This window comes from Pollicipes pollicipes, unplaced genomic scaffold, assembly GCF_011947565.3.
Source record: "Pollicipes pollicipes isolate AB1234 unplaced genomic scaffold, Ppol_2.1 Scaffold_5724;HRSCAF=6776_pilon_pilon_pilon, whole genome shotgun sequence".
In the NCBI taxonomy this organism is placed as follows: domain Eukaryota; kingdom Metazoa; phylum Arthropoda; class Thecostraca; order Pollicipedomorpha; family Pollicipedidae; genus Pollicipes; species Pollicipes pollicipes.
In genome coordinates, this window is record NW_023596746.1 from 40732026 (window position 1) to 40751531 (window position 19506).

The 19506-nt window shown below is 56.8% G+C and overlaps 1 protein-coding gene across 1 annotated transcript in view; it reads right to left on the reverse strand.

The window, feature by feature from the left end:
- The window catches only part of LOC119103044 (midasin-like), a gene marked incomplete at its 3' end in the record, with an annotated part of 116680 nt that extends 104033 nt beyond the window's left edge, over nucleotides 1–12647 (reverse strand). The window contains 19 exon segments of the mRNA XM_037226494.1: nucleotides 102–244; nucleotides 898–1031; nucleotides 2837–3022; nucleotides 3542–3755; nucleotides 4231–4459; nucleotides 4874–4988; nucleotides 5602–5811; nucleotides 6202–6373; nucleotides 6634–6752; nucleotides 7129–7277; nucleotides 8155–8284; nucleotides 8912–9075; nucleotides 9491–9769; nucleotides 10132–10238; nucleotides 10565–10728; nucleotides 11066–11326; nucleotides 11555–11742; nucleotides 12033–12217; nucleotides 12589–12647. Of these exon segments, the coding sequence (XP_037082389.1) occupies nucleotides 102–244; nucleotides 898–1031; nucleotides 2837–3022; nucleotides 3542–3755; nucleotides 4231–4459; nucleotides 4874–4988; nucleotides 5602–5811; nucleotides 6202–6373; nucleotides 6634–6752; nucleotides 7129–7277; nucleotides 8155–8284; nucleotides 8912–9075; nucleotides 9491–9769; nucleotides 10132–10238; nucleotides 10565–10728; nucleotides 11066–11326; nucleotides 11555–11742; nucleotides 12033–12170 (3102 nt within the window).
- Between the last annotated feature and the right edge of the window lie 6859 nt (nucleotides 12648–19506).

The window sequence follows — 19506 nt, forward strand, 5'->3', positions numbered from 1 at the left end:
ACCCACTCCAAGCATCGGCCACCAGCCAGGCTAAGACTATCATCACACCGAGACGCGGCCCGAGCTCGCAGGAATCCGAGGATATCGATGCAGTTACTCACGTTATCGGGAGGCTTGGGCTCCTCCTTGCCCTGACGCACCCAGTAGCCCTCGAACTGGACGTAGCCCTTGAGCTCGGGCGCCGGGATCGGCTGCTCGAGCAGGCCCTTCTTGCGGCCACCCAGCACCAGCGTCTCCACCAGACCTGGAAAGGTGGGTAAGAGTCGGATCGCCGGCAGCCCGCACCGGCTGACGCGGTGGACCTCTGAGAATTACCCACCAGCCCGCACCCACCGCTCAGCTCCACTCTCAGCTCTTAGTTGTCAGTTCTCAGCCCTCAGCCCTCAGCTCTCAGTTCTCAGCCCTCAGCCCTCAGCTCTCAGCTCTCAGCTCTCAGCCCTCAGCTCTCAGTTCTCAGTTCTCAGCTCTCAGCCCTCAGCTCTCAGTTCTCAGTTCTCAGCTCTCAGCCGCCAGCCCTCAGCTTTACATCGGCGGCGCTCGGCCCCAGCTCAGGCCGGCCGCAGTCCAGCAGGCAGACTCTCTCACCAGCGAGGCGGCAGCTCTGAGTTGATCGGCGCCATCGCCGGTGACGCGGCGCTGGGCGACACGGCAGCCTCGCGGCGCTGCCCACCGGGTCCTTAGCCACCACTAAACTGCCTGCTGCTGAGCTATCCACCAACACGAGCCACTGTTAGGTCAGCTGAACCCAAAGTGAAAGCCAGAGCCGTCAAGAGTTGCCTGTAGTAGGAGCCGACCCCGAGCCCTTCGACCCGTAGCCGACCGTCCTGCGCCCTGGGCCGCGTCGGTCGCCGGCCGCGCCGCCAGCCGCGAGCCGGCGTCGGGCGGCGCGCCACTCACCAGTGACTGTCGGGTGCGAGGCGCGGTCCAGCTGCGTGAGGAAGCTGAAGCAGAGCGCCTCGTACAGGGAGCGGCTGACTGCTCCGCAGGGGTTGCGCGCCGCCACGCGCAGGGCCCGGCACAGCGTGCGCAAGCTGCGGCACAGGCCGGCCCACGCCGTCACATCTCCAGCAGGCGTGCAGCGGCACGGCCGACACGCACACTCGGCTGGACAGAGCACGGCCCGACGCCGAGCCTCAACACGGCGCCTCGCTAGCGGTAGATCACAGACACGTCTACGAGGGTGAATGTCGGTATGGCCGCAGGCCGGGCCAACCGTAACCTGATCACAAATTGGACAGCAAGTAACGATAACGTCATGCAAGGCATTCGCCTTGCCCTAATGGAGCATGTTCGGGTCTGGGCTCAGTCCCACCCCGGCTCCCCCGTCCCAACATACCCCCGTTGCGCGGGTATGTTGGGGCTGACATATGACTGCATGAGATAAAGGTATTCCTCAGAGCATCCTCGCCCCACCCACCCACCCCCCCCCACCCCCCAAAAAGAACGTGATGTAGCGTCTTAACACGCGCTCGGGTGGGGGGTCAAATTGAACCCCCCGAAGTTTTTTCAGAATGGCTTCCGAACGGCGCGGCGTAGCCGCGCCAAGTTTTGCATACCTGTAGACAATTGAATAGCGGATCGTTTGGCATCAAAAATTTAGACGTACCTTGTAATGTCGCGGACCTATGGCAGGTCAAAGTTAGGCCATGGTTTCAGCGAAGGCAATTTCTAGGGAATCCCTCAATCTGATCCAACAACGGAGTGTTAGACGAAGCCATACACCTCTGAGATGCTTTCTTAGGCTCCACAAACATTGAATGAGCAAGTAACATTGACCTAAGGTCGGGAATGAAGGTCACACCGGGGTCACAACCAACCTGTTTTGTTACTCTAGGGCCTGCTGTATGGGATAATCTCTGGTGTTCATTTCGCGTTTATTGATAGCGGGAACCGCACTATACATCTTCCATGGACTTCTTAGAGGTCAGAGTAGGTCATTGACCTAAAATAACCCAGGTTGACATTTTGTTTTAGGAACGCACCGCCTAGCGTAATCTTTGTCACTTAGTCAAATGTGAAACTCAAAGCAATCTTGTATGATTTTGGTCACCTTGATCTTCAAAAGGTCAAACAAGGCCACTGACCTTGAATGAGAATGGCACCTTTTACTTAGAAATGGTTATCTAGGCTCTGGGGGCACTTTGGAGACCAACCTAGAATTTAACCTTGTTTGACCTTTTTGATCCCGACGGTTATTACCTATACGCACAGGTCAACACATCCTGTCGATTTGGTGCCCTAGCTCTCTTAGTTCCCGAGATCTCAGGGGGGTCAAATTGCCCCCCCCCCCCCTCCCGTCCGAGCGAAGGGTATCTAGCCGGCCACTCGGGCGCGTGTTAACGTTACGAACCGCATACGAGCATTCAACACCTGAAAACACATTCCATAAGTCTCAACTGGCAATGTCGGTGCACAGCAGGCTGGAAATCAGTTATGAGCTTCGGCACTTGGACTATATTCAAGTGCCGGTGCAACAACGGGAACCGCGGCTCACAAGTGACAGTCAGGAATGTGCACGCAGGAAGCATGAACTGAACGTGCAGCCCACCCAAAAGTACCCAACTACACACAAACTCCCCATCACCCTGCCAAGCAGAGCCCGTTACACAACCGCGCAACAGGACGGAACAGTAGAGGTCCTGCCACCGCGGGCGTCACCTGTCTGTAGTGGGGTCGGTGACTGGTCCGTCGGTCCCGTCCTCCCCAACCCCGGCCCTCACCTGTAGTGAGGCCGGTGACTGGTCCGTCGGTCCCCTCCTCCCCAACCCCGGCTCTCACCTGCAGTGGTGCCGGTGACTGGTCCGTCGGTCCCCTCCTCCCCAGCCCTGGCCCTCACCTGTAGTGAGGCCGGTGACCGGTGCCGTCCTGCAGGCGGTCGGTCGCCTCGCGGCGCACGCGCTGGTAGAAGGCCACCACACCGCCGAGCTGGGCGGCGCTGGCCGCCAGGTGGCGCAGGTAGTCGCCGGTGAGCACACGCAGGTCCGACTCCTCCTCCAGCTCGTCCACGAAAAACTCGGTAAACCTGCCGGCCGGCGCGGCTGGAGTGAGCGCTCCGGGACAGTGCGGCGGGCAGCACAGCCAAGCGGAGGTCAATGGTGAGCATCAGAGGGTACGGCGGTACACCGCAGCTCATCTGTTGCGCAGTCCGGCGGTACACCGCAGCATATCTGTTGCGCAGTCCGGCGGTTCACCGCAGCTCACCTGTTGTGCCGTCTGGCGGTACACCGCAGCTCACCTATTGCGCGGTCCGGCGGTTCACCGCAGCTCACTTGTTGTGCAGTCAGGCGGTACGCTACAGCTCACCCGTTGCGCAGTCCGGCGGTATGCTACAGCTCACCCGTTGCGCAGTCCGACGGCACGATATAGCTAGCCTGTTGCGCAGTCCGGCGGTACGCTACAGCTCACCCGTTACGCAGTCCGGCGGTACGCTATAGCTCACCCGCTGCGCAGTCCGGCGGCACGCTAGAGCTCACCCGTTGCGCAGTCCGGCGGTGCGCTTTAGGTCACCTGTTGCGCAGTCCAGCGGTGCGCAATAACTCACCTGTTGCGCAGTCCGGCCGGCAGGTCGCGCTTGCCCACGTCGGTGGCCGGGTTCATGCAGGCGAACAGGCGGAAGTGCGGGTGGCGGCCGACCGTCTGGACGTCGCCCCGCTCCAACAGCGTCAGCGGCCCGTCCGGCGATTCCAGCAGGCCCGACAGGCACTCCAGCGTCTCGGCCGACGCCAGGTTGATCTCGTCCAGCAGCACCCAGCAGCCTGGGGGCAGGCAGGGCGAGGACCTCAGCAGCGAGGACCTGAGAAGACCTCAGCAATGGACATGGGATGCGCAGGCGGCGGTACGGCCGCCACGCAGAACGCTGCATTCAAGAGTCAAAGATAGCCCACACCAGCTTCATTGCGGAACTAGACATCAGTGGGCTGTAAGTGGTAAGACTGCTATCGTAAAACATTGAACTCACTAGTGAAACGAAAGCTGAAAGTCATCGAGAAAGTAATTTCCCGGGGAAGTTATGCAAACGCATCACTGTATAGATACATCGCGTAGTCCTCAAAGCTTCACCCTCCAGCTAAAAAAGCCGAGCTTGGTTTCACGACACCACGAACCCTCTGGCTTTGACACAGCACCCCGCGCGAGACGTTCCAGCATCAACAACCACAGCCGCTGCGCGCGTGAGCAGCTGAGGAGTCCTACACCGTGCACGCCGCCCAGTCGGGCGCAACTACTCCGTACCTTCGCGGAGCGCCCTGACCAGCGTGCCCTCGATGAAGGCGAAGGCCAGCGCCAGCTCGCGCTGGCCGCGGTCGCGCAGGCGCTGCAGGCGCGCGCCCAGCGCCTGCCAGCCGGCCCAGAGCCGGTGTTCAGGCGGCAGGCCGCGGCGGCGCAACCGGGCCGGCGCCTGGCCGTGCACGTGCCTCATCAGAGCGGCCATGTCCTGCCAACGGCCGGCGGCGAACAGCGCCTGAGGGCCGGACGAGGGTCACCACGGGTCCGGGGCGGGCCCCAGCTGAGAGACGCAGTATCAGCGTGTGCCGTTCACCGCCGCCGAAGGCCCGCTGCACGGCGCCCCGACCGTCAGTCGGGCTGCCGGCTGCGCGACGGCCGCCTGGCATGACAGGAGGCGCTGACACATGACTGATGACGGCCGTGTATTAACGTGCATTGTGTATAACGTGCATCATGTGTGTAAGACGTGCACGTATTTTCAGATTTGGCCCTGCGTACTCAGCCTACCTGGGTCGGCGGGTGTATGGCACCATGCCTCCGTTTGTTATACGGCGAAGGCGAAACAAATTACCACACGAGCTCGATTTTACCTTGACAGATGACGTCCATTTGCCAAAGACACATGTTGACAACTTATGTCAACCCTCACCATGATATTTTTCAGGAACTTCTCGTTCGAAGTAACATCAAAGGTTTCTTTGAAGAGAGACTCAAAATCTTCACGCAGAGGCGCCATGACCTGTTTGATGTCCACCGGTTTGTATCTGTGGCAGAGAACGTTTTGCACGTCCAACTCAAATTCATCCTTGGCGCGAAGATCTGTTGAATGCAGCATGCTTTCTGAAAACGTCATAATATGACCGGCAAAGGCGAAAGACAGTTGGAATGCCCCAAACAAAAAGCTTCATTTGGGTTCACCAACTTCGCAGCGCGGAACCGCTCATCAGGCGAAACATCACCCCCTCCCGTCTCTCCGCCAGGAGGAGAGGTGAATATGTCTGCATTGGAACCAGTGGCCGGGTACTGCCTATATATCGCACAACTAAAGCATCAACATCAGAGACGCCGCGATCGCTGGAGGTCGAAGACAGCGGCCGAAACACAAGGCGTGAGCCCTTAACAAGCTCGTGCATAACGCCGAGCACCGCCACCTCCCATCAAACCTTTGGTAATCGTGTCTCGAAGCCGAGTAAAGAAGCCCCACTGCTCACGAAGACAGCCGCATGACCACCATCCTCGCGCACCGCCGACCGCGTCACGCGAGCGCTCTGCGCACGATAGCCTGATCGACTGGTCTGTGGGATGCTGACATCTCCTCTTCCCCCCCCCCCCCCCGAGGGGCCCAGAAATCTCCTCCCCCGTGCAGAGTCCGCTTACCCTCCCAGCAGGTCAGCGCTGTCGCTCTGCTGGTTCATGTTGATGACTACCAGCTTGTGGCCGGTCTTCTCGGCCAGGTACTGCACGCTCGACGTCTTGCCCACGCCCGTCTCGCCAACCAGCAGCACCGACTCCCGACAAGAGATGGCGACACCGACGCGCTCCAGCAGAACGCAAGACTGGCGCGTGAAGGAGAACTGCACACTGGACCTGCAGCAAACGGCGCAAACTAGCAGCAAACTAGCCTGCAGCAAACTAGCACTGACACCGAAGGTAAGTATGCACGGTGGCAACAGCACCTTGGGATTTCGTAGAGAAACGCAAAAAAAGCACCAGCAGCCATGAGTTATCTTCGAAGTGCATTGAAGATGTCTTCGTATCTGCCACGTCGTCACACGTAATATCATAAATTGGCCAAGGCGCAAAGCAATTCCGTCGACAAATAATTTGCACTCATAACGCGGCAACGCCCACCAAATGCATGTTTCTACGCGCGTTCTCTGCGTAAATTCACAACCGACCCCAGCGGCGAGCCTGACCGTCCTCGTGCCATGTGTGAGGTGCCGGCCGGGGCCGGTCGGTCGGCCGGCGCCGCCTCACCTCTGACTGGTGACCACGCTGGCGTGGCGCACGCCGAGCTGAGCGCGCCCGGCCGTCACGAGTTCCGGCGTCAGCACCACACTCGGCTTGTGACTGCAGACGCTGAACTCCACCTGGGCGCTCAGCAGGTTGAGGCGCGCACCGATCTCCTGGGCCAGCGGCAGTCGCAGCTCTGCCGGGAGTAAAGGGGGGGGGGGGGAACTGAGGCCCGGCTCCGGTCACCAGGTCACCGGCCACCGGTCACGGACCGCGGCAGGAGAGGGGCGCCGACCGGTGAACATCTCAGCACAAGGCACGGCCGGTTACGCAAGCAGGACTGCCGCTAGAACGGCACAACACCCGCACCCACACAAACTGTTTGATCCCGGTGGCGTCATGCCCCCCTCCGATCTCGCCCCGCCCCGCCCGGGCCGCGAGTGAGCGGCGGCATACCTCGTCTGGCCACGGCGGCGCAGAAGATGTCGGCTGCGTCCTGGAACATGATGCTGGCGCAGCGGGCCGACGTGACGTCGAACGTGTCGCCGATGCGCTGACACCACTTCATCAGGTCTCTGTCGGGGTCGCGGCGTCACGAGCGTTACGACATGCGGCCAGGACCAGGCCTGGTCTGGTCTGGTCTGGTCTGGTCTGGTCTGGTCAGGGTTTGGGTGGGTCAGAGCTGTACCATTTACAACAGCTATCTACTGGGCGCCGATATTGTAGTGGTTAAGCTGCACGTCGGGGAAACCAGAGGTACGCGGTTCGATTCCCGGCGGTGCCCGCCCATCCCGTCGGGGTGAGACACAGCCGACGCTATACAGCCCTAGCAGCTGTGCACGTGGTCAAGTCCCAATGACGACAACGGTCATTCACTCCCCATAAATCAAGGATGTCGATGGTGGCAAAGCCACTGTCCCCTGACCTGTCCATCAGCGCCGGAACACTGACCTGGTGGAGACCATGCGGGCCTCCTTCATCTGCAGCCGGGCTGTCTCTGGGCACCGCTCCGTGCCCGTGACGTCACCGGAGTCCCGTGCTGACGTCATCACATCGTACACTTCCAGCATGCGATCAGCGACCGTGGCAAGCTTCGGCCACTGCATGACAGCGGACAAACGGGTCAGATCAGATCAGGTCAGGTCAGGTCAGGTCAGGTCAGGTCAGGTCAGGTCACATGGGTCACATCAAGCTTACCAGGTAAGATCGCGTCAAGCACCTCCGGTTGAACAGGTCACGTGATGCTCGTTAGATCGGACAGGGTAGATCGGGTTAGCCAAGGCTCGTCAGGTCACAAGGGTCATGTCAGAAACATTAGGTCGTGCATGTCAGATCAAGTACATCATCGAGTGCGGTCGGGTAGGCTAAGACGAATCTGCTTGGTTGAGTCGGCAAGAACAGGTCATGTAGGTTGCATCAAATCGTGTCAGACCAGGCAGGATCATGCAATCGTCAGGAAAATCAGGTAGGTGAGGCAATTCAGGTCAGGGCGCCTGGTCTGTTGGATCAGATCCAGTATTAAGGTCAAGTAGTCAAGAGGCAAACATCAGTTCAGTTAACACCACGTGGGCCAGCCCAGGTGGGTCAGGCTAGAAAGTTCAGGTAGGTCAGGTTAGGTGGGTCAGGTAGGTCAAGTCAGGTAGATCATGCACAGTAGGTCAGATCAGATCAGGTCAGGCAGGTAGACCTCGTCAGGCAGTTCCAGCCAGGCGGATAAGGTAGTGTTGAATCACGTTCCCAGGATGGCCAGGTTACGTAGGTCGGCGCGGCTCTCTCATAGCCTAAGACAGCTTACCCTCGCGCACTACACGAACATAGCTTATCGCTCACTGGCATTGTAACATGAGTCCAGACCATTACCACCATTGGCACATGTTTCCTCGGGTTTGAGCGCCAGCTGACGAGCCCGGAGTGGACGGAGGGTCCCCGGCCGGCCACCGGGCCGCCGGCGCGGCGAGTTATCCCAGGACGCCCCACCTTGTGCACGATGACCTGTTTGAGCTGTTCGATCGGCAGCGGCTGGACGGCAATCCTCTGCCACAGCTTGTCCAGCAGACTCGAGTGCGACACCTGCTGCTTGTGCATCCCGCCAGAGCCGGGCAGCAGTCTGGCGGGGCGGACGGCGCCCGGTCAGCGCCGGATGCTCGGCCCGTCCCAGCGGCGGCTCTCACAGCCGAGTCAGGGCACAGATCTTTGACCGCACTCTCCGTCTGGTTTCAAAATGTCGCAGGTTCGGTGAGGTGGTGGCCGTCCCACACCCAGTCACCCATCACGTCACCACTCCTTCTGCTCAGCTTCAGATGCGGTACAGAGCACAAGGGCTTTGGCAGCAGAAAGCGTGGCCAGGGACCCCTACCACCGGTCCGCCACAGCATCGCTCCAGTAACTTCATGTGCAGCACCCCATCGAAGCAAAGTGCACATAATTTCTACATTTTAACAAGATGGCCAACTAACAAAAAAGTCGTGCACGTTCCCAGTGACCCAAGGTCCAGTCACTCAATTAACTGAATACAGAGTCGTCAGAGGGTTTCGATGCCGGGCAGCTGGCGACCACAGGTCCGGGACATAACGCCACAGACGACTGTGGTCCAAACGCTATGAACAACCATCGGTAGACGGGTTCAGAGTCACGACATTCGCAGACGAGCGCGTGCCGGCACAGGCGGCCAGGCGCGGAGCACCGGGCACCGGGCACCGGGCGCCGGGCGCCGGGCGCTTGGCCTGAGCCGTACCTCTGAGTGGCGAACAGCTGGAAGCCAGGCGCGGCGCGCACCACGTCCCCATGGCCGGGCACGGTCAGCGCGCGCGACTCGAGCAGCGGCACCAGCAGCGACACCACGTCCATCGGCGCGTGGTCCACGTCCTCCAGGAGCAGCCAGTGGCCCTCCGTCACGGCCTGTCGGCAGCCGGGGCAGCGGCGCTGCACTCAGACTGCTGGCGATCGACGCGAGTGAAGGAGCGCTGCAGCGCCGACAGCGCCGCCTGGTCAGCCCCGTCCGAAGCTAGAGTGACGTGTGCACTGCACAGTGTAAAGCTAGTTTCAAAGCTCCGTCATAACTGTAACGCCACGACCAGCTCAGTCCGCAACCAAACCCACTCCCCTGCCCAATTTGGCGAATGAAAGGTGCGACCCAACCGGGCACGCTTCCCTACAGAATCTCATGGCAAACCCCAAATAACAAGCAGACCCAAGCATGATCATGGTGCACCAGCCATGCTCTGATGATCAAGCCTAACGCCACTACGTGATCATGTCATCACACGCCTCAGTCGTGGCCAGCCGACCCCGGCAGCGGCGGCGGGAGACGCACCTGAGTCAGACAGCCAGGCTGCCAGACAAATTCTCCGGGCACCTCCGTGCAGCGGTACGTGCCCAGCAGCAGCTTGCTGTCCGTCTGGTCGCCTAGCTGAACGGTGACGAGGCGCGGCCAGCCCACGTGGCCGGTGACAGACGCCAGCTGGTGCACCAGCGAGGTTTTCCCGGAGCCGACGGGGCCCTGCAGAAGGGCCGGCCGGCCGGCCGCTGCCGCCAGCGCCAGCGCGCGCAGCGCCGAGCGTGTCTCGGCCACGCGCACCAGCGGGCCGGGGCACTGCCGGGGTACGCGGGTCAGAGAAGTGGATCGCACGTGTGCTTGGCGCCTGAGTCACTGCGTCAGGTGACGCCACTTTAAAGAAATGTGGCACGCCATACGGTGCAGGTCACATTAAGAAGATTGAGATAGACAGGGCGCGAGGCCACGGGCTGGGACAAGCGTGGTGCAACTCGCGGTCTGAACCAAGCTCAACAGAAAACACCGTTATAGCATGCGGCAGCCTGCCTGTTACATGGATGCCAGTGGACTATCAGTCTTTTGAGCCGTTCTCTCAACATCTCGTTTCACTATGCTCGACCTGCGTATCTCGAACCCGATAGCAGGCCTTGTATGTCGACCTCGTCATACGTCAGCCTTACCGCGGCCTGGGTATCGACGACGGGCAGGGTGATGCCCTCCACGCATACTAGCGGTCCCGAGATGTCCTCGGAGGTGAGCAGGGCGCGCGAGCGGTGGCCACCGACATCTGAAGCACCACAGAGGCGCGCTGGCGGATATCACACACCCTACCCGGCCAGAGCGGCCAAACCAGACCTCGGACCTGGCGCAGGTCGACCAGAATGAATGCTCAACACTTTCCTAACCGTCGCAATGTTTCCAAGGTCAGACATATCGTCATCACGTGCTACCAGGCAGTGCTATCCGAAGACAAGGGAGCTGTGCGAGAACACACCGGGGCACAACCGCATGCAGATTAACAGCCGCACATCTAAGCAATCGAGTCGTGCTCGTGGCACGCCTGGCCCGGTCTCCGACACCAGGTCTCCGCCTGCTCCGTCCGCGACGACGTACCGCGACCCGGGCGGACGTCCGGCGGCCCCGCCATCGGCGTGGGACTGAGGTGGCGCGCTGCCAGTGCCAGCTCGGCGCCGCCGTCCAGGCCGGCCGCCGCCGTCAGCGCCGCCGTCTGCGCCGCACCCATGCCCGACACGAGCGCTGCGAGGCGCGCCGCCAGCCTGCCGGACACGGACGTCACGTGAGGTCGACGCGCACACCGTGCGCCCATGCACACGGCGCTGCACATCAAGAGCGACCCTGCTGTTGATGTAAGCTCATCAACACAGGCTGACGCTTACCACGACGCGAGGGTAGCCATCTACTGAAAACGATATTTCATGTCGGTGTGTGGCCACTGGCATTGTGCATGGGTGTTAACAACATGCTGCTGCAACACATTTTCCTGATGTCACTCCAGAAATACTGCCACAACTGTTAGCACAAAACATTGCCATGAAGGACACCATAAATGTGAACAGTGGATGCTACTGGCACCGCCGGCGGCGTCGGACCCACCATCGCGTCTCGGCGTCACTGTCGCGCATCAGTCGGAAGAAGCCGGACCAGTCCCAGAGGTGGCGGGCCGTTTCTGGGAAGCGCAGCACTAGAGGCAGCAGCACAGCCAGCAGGCGGCGTGTGTAGCCCGACTCCAGCCGGCGTCGCTTCCGCCGGCTGGGCGCGCTGCTGCCGCTGTCGTCGCCACTGTCACCGCCGCCGCCACCGACCAGCGGCAGCCACGGCGGCTCTGAGCACTGGCTCAGCAGCGCCTCCACACACCTGGAGCAGCCAGTCAGGGGTCACTGAAAGGATCTGCAGCTGGTGGGAGCAGCTCACATGGGTCCAACAGTCAGATACACAATGGCCATCATACCCTGAAAACCATCCAGTGATAGGATCAGCATTTTGGGCTACAAAAATGAATTGCATGATCACAACCATACAAAAAGCTGCCCATATTAAGTATGAGCAGCTTTTGAAAAAAAAATATAGAGCAATGTCACCCACCCTGACAGCTGAGGCAGATACTTGACTGTGTCAGCCAGTGCAGACAGGAACATTTCAGTGCTGTCTTGGTCACTCAAGCCAGCCAGTAGTGCAGGTACTACTCCAGGGACACCCAGCAGCACCTCACGGCGGCTTAACTCATCTTCCATCAGCAGCAGCAGCTGATGCCAGACATCAGCAGCATTTGCCTAACAGCAAGCAAGGAAGAGGTGTGTGATGCTTCATCTTGCTGGAAAAACTTGGCCATGCAATGCTTTTGTAATATCCACTCACCTCATGTGGCGGGCTGCAGCTACCTTGTGTGTAAGAGCTCTTTTGACTTGAACTGAATGCCATTCTGACTCCCTAATCATACAATGTACACAGCACATACAGCTAGAACAATCATTGGTCAAGCATTGCAATATTTGTGTCCCATAAAAGTGGTACAGGGCAGTTTTAAGCAGGCTTACTAATACTGCTTATACCAAAGGCTTACCTTCTTGCCTTCCAGCAGTGGCTTGATCTTTTTCTTTGCATTATCAGGAAGTTTGTCGAGCATAAGCTGCAGCTGCTCTGCATATAGTATGATGGTTGTGTCCTCACAAAAACTTGGAATCCTATCATCTACCTCCATATTTGTGATGTTTAGAGAGTCTAATTCTGGTTGATTTTTGCCTGGACCTGGAATAGGTGTAAAATTTATACAAACATTTCACTGATACCTAACCAAAGGGCTCACAACATTCTCTGGATGTTAATGTGTTTGTGCATAACTTGTGTTTGAAAACCTGAACTGCTTGTTACATCAGTCATTATTTATCAAAAACACTGCTTCCCTTCACTCCATGCATTACACAATCCGTAGAAAACCTCTTTAAGACTATCCTCTTCCTTCGATTGTGGAATTAATCAAGTACACTCAGTTTGGAATTTCCATGTCCAGATGCAAAGCATCTTACTAGTTTCAACCCCTCCACGAAGACAGCCTCCAGTGAAAGCATGTCACAAGTAGCTTTTTGCATTCCACAATCCATCCCAAACCCCTTTGTAACCTGAGACAGGAATCACAGCTCCTCCCCTAGCCCAACTTAATCATCCGTGCAGCCCTCGACGAACCACACGTGCTTTCCGCGTGAGCCAGGCAGTGAACCAAGTGCGCCACAGTTGAATCCTCAGCATAACATTTCCTTAAAGGAAGGTGTTACTAAATATGCATTTGGTGAGATCGACGGTTTTTAACATCAGTGATGGAGGAGAACTTGGTTGCAAAACGACACTTCTGAGCACAAACTATTTTGAATCACTCAAATTAAATGGATGGGTCTTGAAAGTGATCAATAGTAGCGTGAACACTCCTGGAATATATTTAACAGCTTTAAACCTCCTGCCCTGGTGCCTTGGCCTAATCTTTTATTCACTCACGCTCTGCTACCCACTGACCATGGGCGGATCCAGAGAGGGGGACGGAGCCATGACCACCTTGGGCCCCAAAGGGCCCCATAGGCTCCGTAAGGGTCTCATAGTCGGCCGAGCAGGGGCAGTACGTAACAAAATTCGACATCTTTCGATTTTCAGGCGGCCAAGAACAGTTGCGAAGGAAATGGAAGGGCCCAAAAGAAGACTAAAAGAATATTTAAGAATTTAAAAAAAGTTTATTGGGAACTCTAAGCCTCATTATGCCGTCCAGGGACCATATACTGTTTCAGAAGAACCTATATGCTCGCTTGCAGAGTCATTGCGATCGTTAAGATGTCTTCCATGTTCACCTTGCTTTCTTTGCATTTGCTCGGAGGGCCCTGCTCTGCTGTTGGGCCCTTCCTGCTGGCGTGCCGGGGCGGCCTTGTCAATCAGGGGCATTCCACTGATTCTTTCCATTGGCCAGACAGGCTCTGTGGACTATAGTATATGGCCGAGTGCCATGTGTTAGCCTGCCGAGGTATTTTCGGCTGTACGCGACCCTTAACATTGGTCTCGGTTGACCTACCGGCACGCTTGCGATATGTTCATGGTCCCTCTGCATTGGTCTAGGGCCCTTCCTTTTCTGTCACTTGCTTAGGGCCCTACGCTCTTGCGAGGCGCCCAGCTGTTTATCTGCTCGGGCACACTGGATTGTTTGGGGACGTGAACATTGGGCATTTTAATGTAGGGCCCTACGCTCGTGTCGGGGGCCTATCTGATGGCTTGCTCGGATACAATCGATCATTCAGGGGCCCTCTACATTGGGTCTTGGGCTTACACACTGGGTTTTGAGTACTTCCTATTTGGATGGAGTGTCCTACGCACTTGTCGGGAGCCCATCCGTTTGCCTCCTCGGCCACGCTGGAGTGTTCGGGGGCCCTGTATATTGGGTCTGGGTATTCGAATCTAGAGCCCTACACTCCTGTCGGGAGTCATCCGCTAATCTGCTCGGGTGCTCACCATCCTTCGGGAGCCCTTAGGAAGGGAGTTTTGTGTGTTTTTTTATTGAAATGGAGGGTTATGTGCTCCTGTCGGGCCTCTTCTCATAACCTGCTTGAGCACATTCCATCGTTTAGGGGTCGCTCACCTTAGATCTTGAGTGATTCCTACTTGAATGGAGGGTTCTGCGCTCGTGTTGGAACCCTATCTGTTGACCTGCTCGGGCACACTCGATCACTCGGGTGCCCTCTGCATTGGGTCTTGGGTACTTTCTATTCGAATAGAGGGTCCAGCGTTCTTGGCGAGGGGCCCTATATATTAGCCTGCTGGCACACACTCGATCATTTCGGGGCCCTCCATACTGTGCGCCGGGTACTTATTATTCGAATGGATGGCTCAATGTTCTTGGCGGGCCCCATCTATTAAGCTGTCCGGGCTGGTGGCAGATAAGGAGGGGGAGGGGAGGGGGGAGGGGGAGAGCCCGGGACTATGCCTCCATGCACCATACCATAAGGAATTATAGGCTCCGAATGGGCCCATAATTAGCCGAACGGACGCAGTTTTCTGACAAAACAAGAACATAACAAAATTGGACGTCTTTGGGCTTACATACGGCCAAGAACGGTTGCTACCAAGAAAAGAGTTCATAAGCAGACAAAGTCACCTCTTCGCTGATTGAGAAGGCGCTGTTTGGGGGAAATTTGGGGCCCATCACGCTGGCGAGAGGTTTTACGCTGTTGCCCGGGCTTTATACGTCCACTTGCCTGGTCAGCTTGATCGCTAAGGAGCTTTCCACGTCGTCCTTGATCTCTACGTTTTCTCGAAGGGCCGACGCTGCTGTTAGGTCGCTATCTGCTTCCGTGCCTGGGCATTCTCGATTGATCAGAATTTCCTCCACAGATTCTTCTCATTCGCTCGAAAGGCTCCATGCGTGTTTTTTTTTCGGGGCCCCGTATGCCAGGGTACGCTCAGTTGCTCAGGTGGCCTTCATATTTGTCTCGGGTTATTTCCGCTTACTCGGAGGGTCTTGTCAGCGTGGGTCTCTCCCGGAGACCCACCCTGTTTAACACTTATGAGACCCGTACTTTTTCGGGGCAAGGGCCCCCTGAGTAGAACACGTGGGCACATTGTTGTTCCCGGTCAAGGGCTGAAGGACAACGTCGTCTCACCGCGGGATGCCTTCCAGCTGTCACTCTGGCGATACGGGGGCGAGATACCCTGATTTATCTGTGAAGAGAAACCTTCATCTGGTCATCAAGAAGAAACGTTTTTGCGACGGCAGTGTTGGGCAGGGAAAACGGTGGGGGGGGGTGGGGGGGGTGGCTTGAAGGGCAGGGTACCGAGCTGTGTACGCTGTTAGAGGCCAGCAGGAGTGACGTGCTGCGTGGCTCAAATAGATAGCATTCCGCTAACTGCTTCTTACATAATCCGAAGACTCTTAGAGATGTACAGCATTCCTGTTGGTTCGCTCCCTGACGCGGAAGGCGTTCTGACTCGCGCAGTTGGCCCCGGACCGACGCAGGACTCTGCTTTACAAAACTGTGCCAAATTCATCTGAATTTAAATGCGGGGTATGCTGGTGTGGAAATGCGCACAAGGCGAATATTGAAAGAACGTGATTTTGCTGTATTTATTTGGGAATTGAGGTCGGGTCTCTCGATGTATCGCCTTGTTATTGTTTCCATGGACTTGGTCGGTGCCACGCTACCTGACGAGAAACCCGAGGTGAAAGGGAAGTTGGGAGTGAGCGTTTTGCGGGGGACTTTTGAGAGAAGGGAAAGCAGTGATGAAGGTAGGGGTTGTAACATTGAAAAATACAGGTTGAAACGAAGAGTCTAGTTTTTCAACCTTAAGCTATTTCGGTATTTTTGGAAGGAAGTAAAAGTGGGCAGACGAAAACAAAACAAGACAAGACAGTGCAACGTCAAGCTCAAGCGCGGCAAGAGTGTGGACCTAGATCTTCGTCTCGTGCCGGGGTTTGACGGCACGACCCAGCCAGCCTCTGAATGGCTGGAGAGGGGCTCGCACCTCGGCCCTCGCACACTAGCTCCTAGTGTGCGAGCTCTGAGGTGTGGCAGGTCTCTATCCTCTGCGGCTGACGGGATCGGGAGGAACCTTCGCGGTTTACCAGCAGCTAACAACGGAACAGAAAAGAAGTTATGACGAAAGCAAGATGGCACTGACATCTTCCTTCGCGCTGGATAGATGGCGGGCTTATGAATATTCCGTCGACCGTAAGTTACAGGATGGTGAGGCGGTCGATGTCTACATAGCTGACCTGCGTCGTACACCAAGCTTGTTTGGTGGTATGTCAGATGAGGCCCTGGGGTGCGCTTTTGAGACGGGTGTTCCGAAAGTCGCACGGTGCATGCCGCGGGAGCGAGCTCATAAAGAGTATTGTCATTCACCCCACTTTTGAGCCGGGCCTGCACGCTGTTGGTGAACGAAGGTGTTGTTGGCTGTTGGTGAGCGAGGCTGCAGCCACTTCTGCTGCTGGCGGCGGTTAGTCCGGACGTAGCACTGTCTCAGGCGCCAGCGTTGTCTGTTAGGCGTGCGGGTGAGCTAACCAGCTGGTCAGGGACTGCATGCCGGAGCGAGCGGGGTCTCTGTGGAGCGCGGAACTTGCGATGCTTCCGATACAATCCGCGCGGGCACATGGCATCGGCATGTCCGGAAAACGGAAACGGGGAGGCGAATTTAGCATCAGTCTCCTTTCCAGGTCTTCAGTGACTGGGGCGTTTCCAGTCGTTCAGTTGATGGTGGGCGGCGTGCCTCGCAAGGCGTTGGTGGACACAGGGTGCACACAAAGTTTGCCAGGGATGGAATAAACGCAGGGTAAGTGTGACCGCTGTCAGCGGGGAACGGCATTGATGCGAGGGCATCGAGGTGGTGGATGTAGAACTGCAGTCAAGTCAGACTGTGGCTGTGAATGTTTTGGTTGAAGCCCAGACACCACTTGGTTTTTCATTCATTCTGGGGATGAACGGAGTTAATGCTATGCGAGGCCTGTGACCTGTTATGAATGTACTGACGTTCATTTTGGCGTCGAATTTACGCAGCAGCCTGATCAGGTATCTATGACGTGCACGACGGCAATCAGCTCCGATGAACATGCTTTCACTGTGACGTGCGGCGTGGTGGTTAAGAAGCGGCCGGCTCAGTGGAACTGATGCAGGGGAGAGGAGTCGGAAAAGCTGTTCAGCACGATCGAAGGGCATCGAATTCTGCCGGCAGCGCGCTAGGAGCATTACCGAGCTCTCTCGAAGCGGGTAGATGAGGTTGCTCGTCCATTACGAAGAACGGCTGCACGGAAAAGGGAGAGGAACGATCCTCATGGCCGTGATACAAGAGGACAAACGTAAAGTACGGCCAGCATTGGACTTCAGAGAAGTGGACGCCCACCTACACCCGCACACAGCTGATGCGAACCTTTTTACAGAGATCAAAGAGTGGCGCCGGTGCGGAAGAGGTGTGGCCCTACTAGATATTCGTGACCATTACCTACAGATCAGCGTATATCAATCGCCATGGGCCCACCAAACTGCTTTTTGGCAGAGCCAAAGGTGATGTTTGATCAGATTCGGTTTCGGCATGACCAGTGCAGCAGTGGCATGAAGAGGGTGTTAAGCATGGCGCTTAACTGGGATGAAGCGATAGATGCCGCCGCCAGTTCTTACGTAGACGACATCCTGATGAGGGAGACGTCGCTAGTGCAGCTAAGGTGAAGGCTCACCTGGAGCAGCATGGGCTCGTGTGTAGACCTCTTGAGCGCATAGAGGACGGAGCTCACGTGCTGAGGCTTAGAGTCTGGGGGAGCAGCACGAGCTGTCCTGGCGGTGGACGAAATGCGACGTTGAGCTGCCGTCAAAGGTGATGAGGCGAGCCATCTTCTCCATCTGTGGTCGACTGACCAGTCACTTCCCTGTTTGTGGCTGGCTTTGCGTGGCGGCATCTTATTTAAAGAGACGTGCCAGCATGGTGACGACCAGCTGGCACGATGGGAGAGCTGATCCTAAGCTGCACGGCATGGTGTTAGAGACTCTCCAGCGTGTCAGAGCATCAGGTCCCGCTCGAGGGAGATGAGACGTGGCCGGCACTGACCCTGCCACGTGGGCTGATGCAAGCTTTCTCGCCCTGGGAGCCGTCCTTGAAGCTGAAGGAGACGTTGTTGAGGATGCTTGCCGGCTCCGTAAAAACATGGACCCCTTTTCGATCTCGCTGACCTAGATGTTGTGGTCCTGGGCATCAATCTCGCAGTGACGTGGAAAATGAAGCGTTTCACTTTCGTGACCACTCGAGGGCGGTGTATCACTGGCTCGTCGACGCCCCGTCTGGGAAGATGAGCTTGAAGCCGAAAGCAGCGAGTTGCTCATCCGGAGACCCTTGGAAACGATTACGAACATCGTCGCTGAGTACGACCTTGATCTCAAGGTGAAGAGTGTTCCCTCAGCAGAGAACAGAGCCGATGTCTTGATATTTAATATCATTGAAACAATACAGGCTAAAACGAAGAGCCCATCTTTTTCTACCACAAACAAGATCTTTGTACCATCTCAGAAATAGGTGCAGAAACGTTTCAAAAAGTGGGGAGGGAGCCAAGCTCAGGGCGTACTTTAAGAACTTTTTTCAGGAAAGCAAGCCCGATAACCGCGTGGGAGGGGGGGGGGGGGGTGTAGAGATGGAGGTTGTTATGGCCCCTTGTTCAAATGTCATGGCTGCTATGTTCGATATACACCTGGAGCTGTTTCTCGCTGGTGCGCAATCTTGCCTTTTCGACTCATCTATGTCATTCGGCAAGTAATACCATCCCGCTTCACAAGAATATTCGTCCATTTCAACGTTGTCTTTCCTGGGGACGCGACATTCCACCAGCGGGTAAGCGTTTCGGGTCATTAAGGAGATATCTACCTTCGCAGGGCGGATGGCAAATACGGCCTGGACGTAGCCTGGTGACGATTTGGAATGTGAATGGATGGCCCACGGTACGACAGATTTTTCATGCGTCTTTATCTCGCTGGCTGCTTTTCAAGAGATAAGGATTGTAACATTTTAGGCGGAAACGAATTCGGATGCTTGGAGCTGCCAAAAACAATGTGACAAAGCCATAAAACTGGAGATACTGCTTTAACAGCCAGGCCACTGAATGAGGGCCCTTCTGTCTTCCATATCTTCCTTATCTGAGCCCTGCTCCCATACTCCGTGTGGGCGACCACTGTTCAGGCTCGGCTGTCTCCCTATGACTGCTTGCAAATTGACGGTACGGCTGCTTCGTTGCATATTTCCGGATCAGCATTGCTACTACCTGGTGTGTAAATTATGTGGACACCTGCAACAGTATCTTTTCCAAATTATTTTCCGTCACACCACACCACCCCAGTAAAAAATATCCGGGAAGCTGCCTGCGTTAGGTATAAATTGGCCCAACGAGCATTCAATTGCTCATCATTCGACGCAGACGACTTGATCTGTTTGCGTATGTAGGCAGGGGCGTAGCCAGAGACTTGCTAAGGGGGAGCAAAGGGTTGACAAAAGCCCTTCTTATGTTGACCCTCCCAAAACCCCCGGATATAGCT